The sequence below is a fragment of the Bombyx mandarina genome, chromosome 17, assembly GCF_030267445.1.
Source record: "Bombyx mandarina strain Sakado chromosome 17, ASM3026744v2".
Taxonomy (NCBI): Eukaryota; Metazoa; Arthropoda; class Insecta; order Lepidoptera; family Bombycidae; genus Bombyx; species Bombyx mandarina.
The window spans coordinates 1357828-1373725 of NC_143223.1; the positions used below are offsets into that span (position 1 = coordinate 1357828).

General features: G+C 38.6%; 2 protein-coding genes across 2 annotated transcripts in view; one reads left to right on the plus strand and one right to left on the minus strand.

Annotated features, from left to right (window-relative positions):
- Window positions 1-9092, minus strand: part of LOC114244670 (uncharacterized) — a 50888-nt gene extending 41796 nt beyond the window's left edge. The window contains exons 1-3 of the mRNA XM_089734185.1: window positions 8880-9092; window positions 5686-6584; window positions 3878-4010 (exon numbers count right to left, since the gene is read on the minus strand). Coding sequence (XP_089590311.1) covers window positions 3878-4010; window positions 5686-6584; window positions 8880-8893 — 1046 coding nt within the window. The 5' untranslated portion in view covers window positions 8894-9092. The remainder of the gene's footprint in view (window positions 1-3877; window positions 4011-5685; window positions 6585-8879) is intronic.
- Window positions 9093-11426: 2334 nt separating this feature from the next.
- On the plus strand, window positions 11427-14442 carry LOC114252379 (uncharacterized). Its single transcript, XM_089734187.1, has 2 exons — window positions 11427-12365; window positions 13959-14442. Exons 1-2 carry the CDS (start codon window positions 11974-11976, stop codon window positions 14098-14100), a joined length of 534 nt encoding a protein of 177 aa, XP_089590313.1. The 5' UTR covers window positions 11427-11973; the 3' UTR covers window positions 14101-14442.
- The last annotated feature ends 1456 nt before the right edge of the window (window positions 14443-15898 follow it).

Consider the following 15898-nt stretch of genomic DNA (forward strand, 5'->3'; position numbering starts at 1 on the left):
AACAGCCTCTCAAGGCTATCTGCATAGGTAGGGTTAAAAAATTGTTTTATAATATTAACGATGTCTACATCATCATTCGTCTAAGTTTCGGCTTATATTAAACATGCATTTCAGTTGTGTTACTACATTTAACACCCACTCTGTTCTTTTGTGAAGTTCCCACGCCTTCATGTGGGCTTTAAGCGCATTAATATTACTCAAAATGTTTTGTTTAGACAATTGTAAAAAAATAATATATTTAAGCGCTTACGTCGCTGATGTTTTAATCTGTAGTGTAGTATCTGTCATTGCGGATGAGCTTATACGAGGAGGCGGTAGAAAATTCGGTGTTTTCCAGAGCTTTTGAAAACGTGCTTAATGGCACTTGGAGGTTGATGCATAATTTCAAAAAGATATGTGCAATTTCTTCATTTATACAAACGTTTTTTTTTTATTGCTTAGGTGGATGGACGAGCTCACAGCCCACCTGATGTTAAGTGGTTATTGGAGCCCATAGACATCTACAACGTAAATGCGCCACCCACCTCGAGATATAAGTTCTAAGGTCTCAGTATAGTTACAACGGCTGCCCCACCCTTCGAACCGAAACGCATTACTGCTTCACGACGGAAATAGGCGGGGTGGTGGTACCTACCCGTGCGGACTCCCAAGAGGTCCTACCACCAGTGAATTTCGTTCTCGTAAACGACAAGATGTACAAAGCATACCTATTTCGTAACGCTTTCTGATAAAATTACAAAAGACAATTATTACTACATAACACTTTGCAGAGGTATCGATATTACGTTAAAGACGCTGTTATTTAATATCGATACTGAGTCGTCTAATTAAAATCGTCGCGTTACACAAGATATTCTATAAGTATATTGCTGTTTTATTGAAATTGAGTTTAAATTGTTATTGCAGATTTTTATTTTGTACATTTTGAAGTCGTTATAGGATAAGACGGTCTCAATCGTATTTCGCGACGCGAGCGTGGCGGTGTTCAAATTTCTCAAGCAAATATTAATAGGTCCTTAGTGTATGATGAAAATCAAACATGTAAACATGTCTAAGCTTACTTAATTAGTAGTAGCTAATTAGTAGTAGTATATATTGTGGACACAACCCTCAGCATTGAGGAATACGTATTGTATTGTAACCTTAGAACTTATATCTCGAGCTGGGTTGAAAGGTTCAAACAAATTCCTAAATTATTCATTGTATTTTGGTACTTAAAGTTTCGTGAGTCGTGTAGTTCTTTATTTCTGCATAGATGTATTGACGAACTCACGGCTCAACTAGTTTTAAATGGTTACTGGAGCTCATAAACATGAAAATGTGAACCACGATATTAAATATGCGAATAAACTCGAGACATGTTGACAAAGTCTTTTATCTCACCTTTAAATTCGGAATACACGGCCACTGTGGAAATAGCCGACATACGGGTGGGTACCTTCTTGAGCATACTTACAATGCAAACCTACACGTTGGATCGTTTTTCTTAAAAAAAAATTGATAGTTAGAAGATGGACGAGCTCACGGCCCACCTGGTGTTAAGTGGTCACCGGAGCCCATAGACATCTACAACGTAAATTCCGCCACCCACTTAAAAACATGAGTTCTAAGGTCTCACTTTTTTAACAGTAAACGATTGTACCGCCCTTCAAACCGAAGCGCATTACTGCTTCACGGCAGAAGTAGCCAGATATGGTAGTATTCATATTATATTGTGATGGGATGTATGTGGCTTTAGATAGGCATTTAATACTAGATTTGGCCTCGATTACGTCTGCCAACGTAGAGCAATACAAAATAGAACTATCAACCACCTAATTATCTCATATTGACTTTTAGATGTTTCGAAATATTTTAACACGAAGGACTATTATAATAAATTGGAAACATAATGACGCCGACATCAGCATCCGCAGGATATGTAAATCATGCTTATTTAATTAAAGGTCTAACGAAATAATATTTTTTTTAATAATCCTTGAAGATTATGATGTCTTTTGCAGAGGAAGCCGTGAAAATATAATAATTTGATAATATTTTCAATTTTAATTGATGGAGATTTTATAGACTGCTAGCAGACCCGGTCACACGTTACTGTGGCTAAGGTTTTTGTTTCTAAATAACACCTGGCCGGCTATGACGACATGCTGAAGTATCAGCCTCGGCAACACTCTGTGTTTATGTCATTAAATTGTAGCTTATGTGAAACGTTGGTATTGTTACGCCGGTAAGAGTAACGCCATCTATCGCCGAATAGTCGAATGAATATCGAAGGATCTAGAACGCTCGAGAAGTACAACGCCATCTTTTGACAGATAGCGGAAACTACTACTAGAGATGTGTAGAATATTCTCGATAATTCTAGGGATGAGGTATTGGCTATAAAAGCGTTGTAGGGATGGCACGTAGTCAGTCAGTAATCGGAACTATTCGAAGCGAAATAGCGAACGGAACACCTGAAGCGAAGCGTAACAAGTGAATTGAAAGTTTTAAAGTGTTTGTGAAGTGTTTTAAGTTTTTAAGTTGTACTTTGGTGAAATTTTATTTATCGCGAACCCCAGCGCGTAACAGTATTTTTAATACAGTGCCATCTATGAGATATTAATGTCAGACAGTATTACAATTATCTGTAAAAACTGATTTAAGGCGCCATCTGTTTTAAACTTATGAAACTTACAATTAATAACAATAATCAACATAATAAATCATTTTATTGTTAATTAATAAATATTGCGACAACTAATCGAAATAAAAACCATCCTAAGGCCTAAGTTGGCACAAAACAGATATTTAAAAAAAATAGAAGTTAAAATCGGTTCAGTAGTTTAGGTGTCCATCGCGGACAAACAACGTGACACGTAATTTATATAAAGATTTGTTCTCACTTAATTCCCTGTAAGAAGTATTTTTGGATGTGTAAACACGATAAATTCGTTTCGTAAACTAATTTGTATCATCCCGAGTGGTTATTAAGCAAGCAAGTCAAATCCGCATTCGACATCCTCGCGGTCCATAAAACGGAAAGTCATCTGTGTCAGTTACGGAATCGCTGCAATTAATAGCAGTTTATACTTTTACAGTATTTATATTTTACTATAGCATTCCTTGGTTTTTGTCAATCGTTGATATAACTAAAAAATCTTTTATGGATTAATCTCAACTTTATTACTCGCAATTTACTATTTCTGAAGTTTCGTATATTTTTTTAGTTTTCGTGTTCAAGAGAGACTAATTTTCTTTTCCCTATACATATTCCTAGTAACTTCGAGGGGTTATTCTCGATTTACCGAACTAGTAGGTGAGCTCACGGGGCTCTTAACTGACGGCGTTGACACTAACCCTAGCTAGAGTAGTGCTTCGCAGAATTTACCACCGGGTCGGAAACGCGACCGACTGAGAGGATCCGGCGAGAAACACAGTGGGTCGTGTCTGAGGGTTCATTTACTCGCCGAGCCCTTCGTCGCAAGCGCCGGGCTCGACAAAAACGATGACCGGTGCTTTAGGCTATGTGCTATTCGTCGGCAAAATTGCGCTAACTATTCTTCAATATTCAATACCTGGCCATAACTTTTGATAGTCATATAAAATTTCAATTTGAATACTCACAGCTCTGATAATGTCAAATCAAATTGAACACTAGAACTGGACTTGAGCGAGACGTGAATACAGCACTGGACAACAGTAAAAATATCATACAAGTGATTTGATGGTGTAACGCGCTGTGATGATACTTTTATTGCTTAAACGGATAAATACGCTGGTATACACTTAACGCATATGTAGTCAGTTTGTTCAAGCAGTAAAAATAATTTGAACTACCTGCCAACCGCAAGGTCGGAACGTTAAATATTGATAAAATGATTCACGGTCTACGTACTTGGCGAGTTGCTTCAGTCTGGTGGCTGCTTGGAGCGAAGCGTAGCCATATCTGGAGAATCTCGCAGCGTCCTCTGAGGGTGCGTTGAAAGCAGCCACGTAGCGAGCTGGATTCTTGTCGTCCAGCCACAGACCTGGGTACAGAATGGTAGCACGTTATAGCACTAGTACTGTTCACTTCCTAATGTGTAAAGAATGTTGTGGGTCCACATGAATACCTGCTATTATCCTGCCTATTTCTACCGTAAAATAGCCATATGTTCTCTTCAAGTTCTCACACATTGTAAAGTAAATTTTTTTATTGCTTAGATGGGCGGACGAGCTCACAGCCCACCTGGTGTTAAGTGGTTACTGGAACCATAGACATCTACAACGTAAATGCCGCCACCCACCTTGAGATAAGAGTTCTAAGGTCTCAGTATAGTTACAACGGCTGCCCCACCCTTCAAACCGAAATGCATTACTGCTTCACGGCAGAAAATAGTCGCGGTGATGGAACCTACCCGTGCGGACTCACAAGAGGTCCCACCACCAGTAAAAGTATTGCACCAGTATTTACTTTGGTAAGCATAGAGCACCAGGCTTCCATTCATTGATTACATTAGTAATTTATTTAGTTTGAGTGAAAGGCTATTTAATTTTGATCTAAGCGACATTTTTTAACTTTTTTTTAGGATTGAAGGATTACTGGTGGCCCGGAGGCCTATCCAGTTTCACCAGGACAGGTGGGCGAGCAAAGGCTCAGCCAGGAGGGGTGGGATTTGCTAACAGCTGCCTGAGCGCCTCCGAAGGAGACCTAACAAATCAAGAGCAGCTGCTTCGCGAATGAATCTACTACCGGATCGGAATCGCGACCCGCTGAGAAGATCCGGCGAGAAACTCAGCGAGCTGATGCATGGGTTAGGTTGCACGTCGACCTCTTTGTCGAGTTCGACGAGTACGGTTACGTACGGTACGGTACGGGGTCCCTAGGCCTACTCCTAGTGTTAGAGCTGAAGGCGTCTAAGGCAAAGGTTATTGGATCTGAGGGATCCGTAAGGACGTGTCTAGGGCGTCGACAGTGAATGGCTCCTGCTTCATCAGGATTCGGGGAGTTGTCAGCGGCGGCAACGATAAGGCGATTATCCTGACGATTTCTTAAACTTTACGGGAGAGCCATATATGAAGGTTAAAATTTGGAAAACAATATAATTTAAATCTTCAATTAAAAAAAATCTTCAGCTATTTGAATGATGTAAACATAATTAAAGTACGATTAAAAACATTGAATTGTTGATGCTTGTTGTGTTGATTGAATCATATTCGCGTACTAAGCGAAATTTATGTTTATCTTACTAAAATACATTTGTTACTAAGCCGTGTTAGGTTTTTTTCCAGATTCGGAGGATTGGAATCGGGACCCACTGAGAAGATCCGAGAAACTCAGAGGGCTGTGTCTGTGAATTAATTTGTACGACGAAACCTTCGTCGCATTCGACCGGTTCGACGAGGACCGTGATCAGTGCTTGAAATGAATAAAAGCACTGATAGTGGATCGGGAGGATCCCAAATAATGTGTTTGCGCTGATTGTGTCTCTTTACCGTTTGGTTTCAGTGTGCTTAGTGTGAGTTTTTTGACGTTCTCGATAGCGTAAAAGTTAGCTCATATTTGTGTGGAATGGGATCGTTTGCGTACGTTTGCCATTAGGGGCGCTGTTCCAACTGCATACAAAATTGGGCTAACTTTTACGCTATCGAGAATGTTAAAAAACTCGTACTAAGCACACAGGACTAACTTAAATCGTAATTATAGTCGTTTCGTTTACTTACCCATAGAATACAATTTTGGTTCCAAAACGCTATACAACTCATGCATTTTCTGCATCCCATATTCAGCAGCTTCCAATATATCTCTCTCCTCTCCTGTAGTCATATTCAATATTTCATCACCGATTTCCTCTTCATCATAATATTCATAATCTTGCGATGTATCAGAAAGTGTAAAATTTGGTTTCGTTAAATTATCTTTGTCACAGTAAGTGACTACGATTGTTGAAACGTTTTTTGTTGCCGAAAACGTTTGATCCTTGTTCTGATTCCTCTCTATAATGGTTATGTTGTGAAGTTCCTTCGTTACTGTACTGTTGAACATCGGCATCAAATGTTTCAAGATCTCTATTATATTATTGGACGTCGCATTGGCCGAATTAGTGCTAGTGTTGTTTGGTTCTATAGTTAATATTTCAACGTATTTAGTTCTTTCCGTTGTAGTAGTTTTGCCTTTATCCCTCTCATTACTGGATTTGATTTTGTTAGTCTGATTTTTTGTTTGTACGTCTATTTTCTCTTCAATGCCGCTTTTAATCTGATTCACTTTGATAGGTTTGTCTAGTAATATCGCTTCATTTATTACTCCTGTATTCCCTTTAGTTATATTCTCTTTGATTCTATTTATAGAAGCTATTATATCATTAATTAGTTCTTCTTGTTTTTTGTCTGAATTGCTATTTGTTATGTTAGCTATAGTATTAAGGAATAATTTAGTCTTTTCTCTGTCTTTCAATTGAGTTATTTTATCTGTTTTATTATGGATATGAAAAATATCTTCGATTAGTCTAGAGAATGGACATTTTAGAGTGTGACTCTCTGTTTCATGATGGCTTTCTAAATTTATGTTTTTATTTTGGACTTGTCCTAGAAGGATCCCAAGGACGAATACATGTTTAAATCTGCGAAATAAAAAAAATCGAATTTCAGAATAAAAAATTTAGTATATTTAGCTACGTAACCAATGAATTACCACAGAGTAGTATGTGCGACTTAATATTATGAGGTATTTAAATTACCATTGAATCTCGACCGGTTTTAAAGTATAACTGACTTTAATGCATTTTCATGGTAATGCAGTTTTATTTGCAAGATTACTTAATTTATGCATCGAATTTCGAGTTCCTAATTAGCTTACGCAATAAGGTCCGTGTACCGTATAAATCGACTTGAATTTCAAGTTGGAATATCCCTTCTCATTTACTGAGTACATTTTATGGGTTGTACCGGTTTTTTCAAGATGAATTTAATTTGCAGTTGGGCCCATGTTCTGTTTGGTGAGATTTTGTTACTGGAGCTGGCAGATATCATAACATGGTTGCCGTGACCTGCCTTGAGACATGAATTCTATCTATATATTAATTAATACGTGAAGCAAAAACTTAGTACACATTTTTATGAAAATTGCGTGGACGGAGGAGTATGAAATTTCCTACACTTTTAGAGAATATAGAGGAGTGCAGAATGTTATTTTTTTTTAATTATGCATAAAAATACTTTTCATATTTAATAAAAAAAAACATTAAACACACTATCATGTATTATGTTTATAATACAAAGAGTACATATAGATTAATATTATATGTCTTTAGTATAATCTTGCCGAAATCTGTGATTATAGAAGGGTAATTAATAGTCTTTGACAATAGAACCATAATAATGTTCAAACTTTTTTTTATTTTTTATTATATTCAAATTTCGAGTACTGGGGAATCCGGACGAGAGCCGGTCTTACGAGAAACATTTAAAGTATGATGGTAAGACGGTGCTTTTAATTCCTCACGATGCTCACCGTGCTTACCATGCATTGAAGGCAGGAACGAACATTTCTAAGGAGGTACGAACCTAGCACGTGCTTAGAGACGACTTACACGATGAAGAAAAGAACATAAATTAATTAAAAATCAAACCCGCATAATTAATTTTGGGTGTTCATTGGTGGTACAGCGTAATGTGAGCCCCCATGGGTAGGTACCGCTATGCATACTATTGCTGCTGTTAAGCAGTCGTTGTTTCTACTTTGAAGGGTAAGACAAGTGTCAAAGCTGCACCAGCACGTTTGGGGGTATTTTCCTGGGCGTTATAACGTGTCCTTATTCAGACGAGGTTTGAAGAGAGTACTCATCGATAGGCTCTCTGCCTTGGCTGTGCCTCTTTCATTGCTGATGTCGATGAGCGACCATAACCACTCACTATAAGGTGGGGAGTATGCACATCTACCCGCAAGGACAATAAAAATATTCTAGTCACTCTTTACAGTAACATTGAGAGTTATTTCCTCAAGATGCGTTACGCATTAGCCTTTGGTGTCTACGGACTCTGGTAAACAATTATACCAGCGGGAAATGAGGCGATCTAAGCAGCTAATGAAATAAATAAGCTTATGTTACATGGAATTGTCTTTTTTATCAGCGCACCAATAGGGCCGGAGCAAAGCTGATCTCTACTACCTGTAGGGCTGTGTAGATCCACAATGTGATATCCGGGTTCAGAATGAGCCCTTTTTTCCCCTAACTAAACTGATAGCCTTGAGAGACTATTTCAGCGTAGCCTTATCTAGTAGGTGAGCTCACGGGGCTCAAACCGGAGTGATGCTAACACTGACCCCAGCAAGAGCAGTGCTTCGCAGAATCTACCACCGGATCGGAAACGCGATCCACTAAGAAGATCCGGCGAGAAACTCAGTGGGCTGTGTCTATGGGTTAATTCGCTCGTCGAACCCTTCCTCGCAAGCGACGGGTTCGACGAGGACGGTGACCGGTGCTTGTGATACCTAAAAGCACCGTTAATGGATTGGGAGGATCCGTAATGACGTGTTTTGGGCGACGTCGACTGTTTATCATTCGGTCTACAGGATCCATTAATGAGCCGTGAAGTTTCCTAAGCGTTATGGAATGTTTATTTTCAAAGGTAGTTTGAGAGGAATAGCAGGCAGAAACTTGGCTATGCTCCTACCATTGCTAATGACCGACGGTGACCGTTAATCATCAGATAGGGCATAGGCTCTCATGAAGCAAAAAAAAAAACAAGCCATATTTTAGATTTTGGCGTATATGGTCCCCGTTACCGACCTATCTAATCATCTATGATAAAAAACCGAGAGTAAATTTTATAAGGTTATGTTTAGTATTAAAAAAAGCGCAGTATTGTTTACATTCCGCGTGTTTACGAATTCAACGAGCGTGCACACCACTAACCTTAGAATCTCCATTTCAGATTAGCACGTCGTAGAACATGGAAAAAATAATTCACACCGTTAAAGGCAGACCGTTAATAAATGACGAGTGAACGACCCGCGAATTGCGTTTGTTATTAAAAACAGCAGTTTATCTCCCGACGGCGGGCTGGTCCCGACCGCGTTGTACGGATGCTTCCTTAGGACTAGGTGTTACGTAACCGCTGGAGGCTGAGGCGGTTGATGTACTGTTACAAGACCTCGGAAAGTGCGATGATCCCGCTCATATCTTATTCGTTTTGCTTCGAATTCAGTTCGGAAATTGTTCTGGTGTTCGCGTGTTTCGTTCGTTTTTCTTTTTCTTTTTTTTTTGCTTCACCAAATCCGGTACTTAAGTGCCCGTTATCCCGCGGTCAGACCCGTTCTTGAGTTAACGATTGCGAAGATCATTGATTTGTTATTGGATTCGTTGTTGGTATTGTTTAACTGGTAATAGTGGGCGGTGTGATTCTACTGTGATTCCTGTTTGCTTGAGGCTAGGATAGCTAGTATATTGACGCAATTGAAACTTTGCCTTTGCAAATATTGTATGATTACATGGTATAATGTATTGGATCTGATAACGGTTTATTTAAAGTTATCTATCGATGTATTCCAATAAAAACTGTTATACAAACATTGTAATTACAAGCCGGCATCTTACAGCAGGGCAAGAATTTCTCCCTCTTTTAAAAAAATTCGCGATTTTTAAAATTCAAATATGGGTCAAGATCGTTTCGCCTTCTTCTTCATAGTGTTTTGCGGGACTGGTTTTGATAATATTAGCGACTGTTATGTGACTGTGTATGTTCTGCTAAGTAATAATTTAACACAGCAACTTTCCGAGCGTTTTTTTTTATTGCTTAGATGGGTGTACGAACTCACAGCCCACCTGGTGTTAAGTGGTTACTGGAGCCCACAGACATCTACAACGTAAATTCGAGATAACACCCACTTTGAGATATAATATGGTTACAACAGCCGCCTCACCCTTCAAACCGAAACGCTTTACTGCTTCATGGCAGAAATAGGCAGGGTGGTGGTGGTACCTACCCACGCGGACTCACAAGAGGTCCTACCACCAGTAAAATGCCAGTAAAAATGATGTCCGCGTCTCTTAAAATACGGATAATAAATAAAAATGTTTTGTGTAAAAATGTTTCTTTTTTGTCATTCGGCCTTATTCGCTACGGTGTGAATGAAACTTCCGAGACGCAGTTGAGAGCTTCATCGCGCGTGCGTCCAACATACGAAAGGAAATAATTTTGCGAGTAACCTGTTGGTTGTGGTAAGGCTTCAGGAAGGCTACAGCTGTGGACATCTGTGGGCTGAAAGATCGAAACCACTTTATTTAATAAGATTTTATTTTATACATTTTTTTATTGCCTTTGTAGGCAGACGAGCATATGGCCCACCCGATGGTAAGTGGTCACCGTCGCTCATGGACGTCAGCAGTGCCAGGGGCAGAGCCAAGCTGCTGTCTACCATTAAGTACTCTCCGAAAGCCTCGTTTGAAGAAGGACATGTCATAGCGCTCGGAAAACACCGTGGAGGTGAGTTCATTCCAAAGTCGGTGTATCTTTACATTGTGCTTAGTGCGAGTTTTTGAACGTTCTCGATAGCGTAAAAGTTAACTCAAATTTGTATGGAGTTGGAACGTTTGCCTACGTTTGCCGCTAGGGGCGCTGTTCTATTGTGAACGAGACGACGGCCCGCCTGATGTGAAGTAGTTATAGATAACCATAGAAATTACAACTACAATGCTACCGCATACCTTGAGACGATGAAAACCTCAAATGTATTGTGTGACGACTCGCCCGCCCCTCAAACAAGAATGCACGCTTGCGCCGCGGTAAAAATAGACAAGATAAACTGTAGAACCGCGCGGGTAGTTACCGTTTTACAGTTTATCAACTTGAAAACGCGTTTGTGAATTGTTTGGTGAAGTTTCCCATTTTCCGGGCAACTCATCCAACTGTACATCATCTCTAGTAACCTTATTTGGACCATTATAGAGATTAATAATATATGTAGATTAAAAACTAGAGAAATGTGCTTAAATAGCAAATAGAACTTTCAATTCATTTCTTTTTTTTAACCCTCTTGTGATATACTTACTGATCAGGATAGGAGCGATGTTATTGTAGTTATAAAATTATTGTATTATCATCTGTTCAATCAGGATATGAAAATTAGAATTATATTGTAATATTGTAATGGTAACACTTAAGTTCTAACTAAGTTGCTAATTTTGAGTTTGGCGCTTGGCAACCCTCTCTTCCGTTCCAGCCTTTTAGCCCCGTGCATGGCAAGTTGTAATTTAAATTGATAAAATTAGAATTAACGCAAATGTTCATTATACAGGCCTGTATTTTATTTATACATCATCGGTGCTTGATGCACGTGCAAGCTTTTAAGATCATTGGACGTCTTGAAGTTCGTGAAAGTGACGTTCAAAGATTCTGTTACATACAAACAGACATACATAAATACAAACGTACATACATATATGCTGCGGTAATGAAAGCATGTGTTATCGAGCAACACTTCCGGCCTCACATAATAAATTATTTACGAACTTAGGAAATATATAGAACTTATTATTCTTATAATATAATTAGTAATTTCATAATCAAGTAAATAGTTCATTCATATTTCCTTATACTTATAATATTTTATTGGCGCCTTCCGCTTGACAGCTTCCGGCGCAATAAGCCTTAATGTTATTTGTTACATAATTCGATATTATTAAATAATAATTGTACGTAAATAATCAGCAGAATAATTAAGATGAACAATGTTTAATATTACCTACTCAGTTTGTATTAAAATAGGTCAAGATGATTGTATAAATACCGACGGTTAGCATATCTCTGTTGCATTCGTATTCTACCCACCGTAACGTGTACTAAAGAGAATATATTATTTCGTGTGGATGTAAATTGTCTCAATTGTCGCCGCCACCCTGAGGATCCGTTTATACTTCAGAAGCGGGATTATGCCAGGCCCATGCATTGACGGATTTGAGACCGCTGAGAAACACAGGCGATACAAAATGCGACGTGTCACCCAAACCGATGCGGAGGTTATTCCAACGTTCCGGCCGGATGAAAAATCTAACAACGTCAAGGGATGGCTGCACAAGATCGACCAGTTGGATCACGTATATGGATGGGACAACAAAGACTGCCAGTTCATCATGCAGATATGTCTTCGTGGGTCGGCTAGGGATTGTGCGATACACCACCGCAACTATACTACACATCCGCGAATGGCTACCACATGGAGAAGAGAAGGTGCTGTTGCTCCAGTTGCAAGAGGGACCGACTTTCAACCAAAGAAATGTTACGCCTGCCGAAGAGAAGGTCATGAAACAAAGAACTGCAAAGAGCCGCGCTGCGAGATGTGCCATCGCCCGGGACACACGTCGGTCAGCTGATGGTATGCGGCCAGCTCTTCACACCCAAAAGTGAGTAATATCTTATTTACAACATACAGCGTATGCATAGATTTGCAAAAAAAAATTGTGTTAATTAATGGCTCTAGTCTCATTGCATACATAGACATGGGCAGCAAATTAAATATTCTGTGTGGCATATGCTGATAAGTTAAAAAATAAGTCTTCCGTGGTTACAATGAGAGGTTTTGAAGGCGCATACTCGTCGACCTCTTTAGGAACGTCCCCCGTGAATGTTCATATAGACAACATTATTGTGGCTTTGTGGAAATAACGAATTACGACATCGCTGATATAGATTTAATAATCGGAGAATCAATGATTAATATCAATATCACAAAATTCTGTTAAATTCGTGGGTAGTAGTGAAACTTTTAATAGTACTCTTAGTGAAATAAAATTACAGACAGACTTGTCCAATGTATTTAGGACACAGCTGTATAATATCACAGTAAAGTGCTGGTTTGGTACAAGTTTATCTCAATATTAACACTAATGAAACATTTCTTATGAATTCTGTATATTTTGAGCTGGGCTGCATGTCCTATGTACTTTTGGGTGGACTTGTAAGGTCGAAAGATTGCTTTTTAAAAATAATTAATATCTGAGACAAAATCATTGAATGGAAACATAATTGATTAATAAGCACGCGTGGAAATTATTACTAATAAAAATGAGTCTACAAAGTAGTATGAACGTTATGATACTTGACCAATCTACTGACTCAGAATTGCAAGTATCTGATAAAACAAAATCAAACTATTTCAGGATAGAGGCTGCATCAGTTAACAATAAAAGCTGTGTGATGTAAAAAAATAATAAATAAAAGCTGTGTTATATACAAAAAAAATAAAAGCTGTTATATACAACAAATAAAAGCTGTGTTATATACAACAAATAAAAGCTGTGTGATGTACAACAAATAAAAGCTGTGTGATGTACAACAAATAAAAGCTGTGTGATGTACAACAAATAAAAGCTGTGTGATGTACAACAAATAAAAGCTGTGTGATGTACAACAAATAAAAGCTGTGTGATGTACAACAAATAAAAGCTGTGTGATGTACAACAAATAAAAGCTGTGTGATGTACAACAAATAAAAGCTGTGTGATGTACAACAAATAAAAGCTGTGTGATGTACAACAAATAAAAGCTGTGTGATGTACAACAAATAAAAGCTGTGTGATGTACAACAAATAAAAGCTGTGTGATGTACAACAAATAAAAGCTGTGTGATGTACAACAAATAAAAGCTGTGTGATGTACAACAAATAAAAGCTGTGTGATGTACAACAAATAAAAGCTGTGTGATGTACAACAAATAAAAGCTGTGTATGATGTACAACAAATAAAAGCTGTGTATGATGTACAACAAATAAAAGCTGTGTCTGATGTACAACAAATAAAAGCTGTGTCTGATGTACAACAAATAAAAGCTGTGTATGATGTACAACAAATAAAAGCTGTGTATGATGTACAACAAATAAAAGGTGTATGATGTATGTACAACAAATAAAAGGTGTATGATCTATGATAAATAAAAGGTGTGTCGTATGAATTAGATAATACAAGATATAATTACTGCTTAAACATGTCAATTTCAGGTGCCATACACCAGCGACAAACCAGGCGCCAATAGCAGCGCTGATCGCCGTGGGACACGGCATACACAGGATGGCCGAATGTTATCGAGCAACACTTCCGGCCTCACATAATAAATTATTTACGAACTTAGGAAATATATAGAACTTATTATTCTTATAATATAATTAGTAATTTCATAATCAAGTAAATAGTTCATTCATATTTCCTTATACTTATAATATTTTATTGGCGCCTTCCGCTTGACAGCTTCCGGCGCAATAAGCCTTAATGTTATTTGTTACATAATTCGATATTATTAAATAATAATTGTACGTAAATAATCAGCAGAATAATTAAGATGAACAATGTTTAATATTACCTACTCAGTTTGTATTAAAATAGGTCAAGATGATTGTATAAATACCGACGGTTAGCATATCTCTGTTGCATTCGTATTCTACCCACCGTAACGTGTACTAAAGAGAATATATTATTTCGTGTGGATGTAAATTGTCTCAATTGTCGCCGCCACCCTGAGGATCCGTTTATACATGTTAAAAATAGATATGATCCTTCTAGCCGTTTCTAAGCAATGCACCAATTGGTGTAGAGTTTATTTAAAGGATATGAACATCCACGACATTTCGTATCCTCCAGATCCACTATACGTACTTTTAGGTACCTCAAGCACTGGTCATCGTTCTCGTCGAACCCGTCGCTTGCGATGAAGGGCTCGGCGAGCAAATTAGCCCTCAGTGTAGCCAGTGTGTGTAAAGTTTCTCGGCGGATCTTCTCAGTGGGTCGCGTTTCCGATCCGGTGTTAGATTCTGCGAAGCACTGCTCTTGCTAGGGTTAGTGTTAACAAATTCTATCAGGTTAGAGCCCCATGAGCTGATCTACTCGATCGATGAAGATGACATAGCACCTTGAGGTTAAGAAAAATGGATACCAGGAAAAGTGACTTAGTATTTTCTAGAACTATTGCTACTTGAAAAATGTTTGGAAATGTTGTTGCCCACGTGAGATTTTTTCTACATTAAATTTAACATCAAAAGGTGTATGACGGAATCGTGTTGTCTGTTATCATTATGTCCATTGTCTCCTAAAATCAGACGGGCCGTTAGCTCGTTCACCGATCATTTTAATAATTAAATCACAATTTCGGACGTTATTACATTCGCATCCGTGTAAATGCGGAAAGAGCATCCGAAGTAATATTTAATTTTATTGTTCACAAAAAAAGCAACATCGGTCGTCGTCGGCTAAAGACCTCATCGTCGACAAAAAACACAATCATTTGTCATTTCGCGTCTCACTGTAATTTGATTGCGATACGTGAATGATGTCATACTTTTTTCCGTGTTTGCTATTGATTCGAGCTATTGAACGGGGTAATGGCGCGCATGATCCCCACAGACACAGCCCACTGAGTTTCTCGCCGGATCTTCTCAGTGGGTCGCGTTTCCGACCCGGTGGTAGATTCTGCGAAGCACTGCTCTTGCTAGGGTTCGTGTTTTTTATTTTATTGCTTAGATGGGTGGACGTGCTCACAGCCCACCTGGTGTTAAGTGGTTACTGGAGTCCATAGACATCTACGACGTAAATGCGCCACCCACCTCGAGATATAAGTTATAAGGTCTCAAGTATAGTTACAACGGCTGCCCCACACTTCAAACCGAAACGCATTACTGCTTCACGGCAAAAATAGGCAGGGTAGTGGCACCTACCCGCGCGGACTCATAAGAGGTCCTGCCACCAGTAATTACGCAAATTATAATTTTGCAGGTTTCATTTTTATTACACGATGTTATTCCTTCTCCGTGGAAGTCAATCGTGAACAATTGCTGAGTACGTATTTCATTAGAAAAATTGTTACCCGCCTGCGGGAATCGAACACCGGTGCATCGCTCAAAACGAATAGACCGGACGTCTTATCCCTTAAACCACGATGACTTCGTGG

What these genes read in the sequence shown, in the direction of transcription:
- LOC114252379 (XM_089734187.1), top strand. Translation starts at nt 11,974, where the DNA reads ATGCGGAGGTTATTCCAACGTTCCGGCCGGATGAAAAATCTAACAACG. An exon ending in CCAGCTCTTCACACCCAAAA is followed by an intron (nt 12,366 to 13,958) that starts GTGAGTAATATC and finishes TGTCAATTTCAG; the next exon opens with GTGCCATACACCAGCGACAA.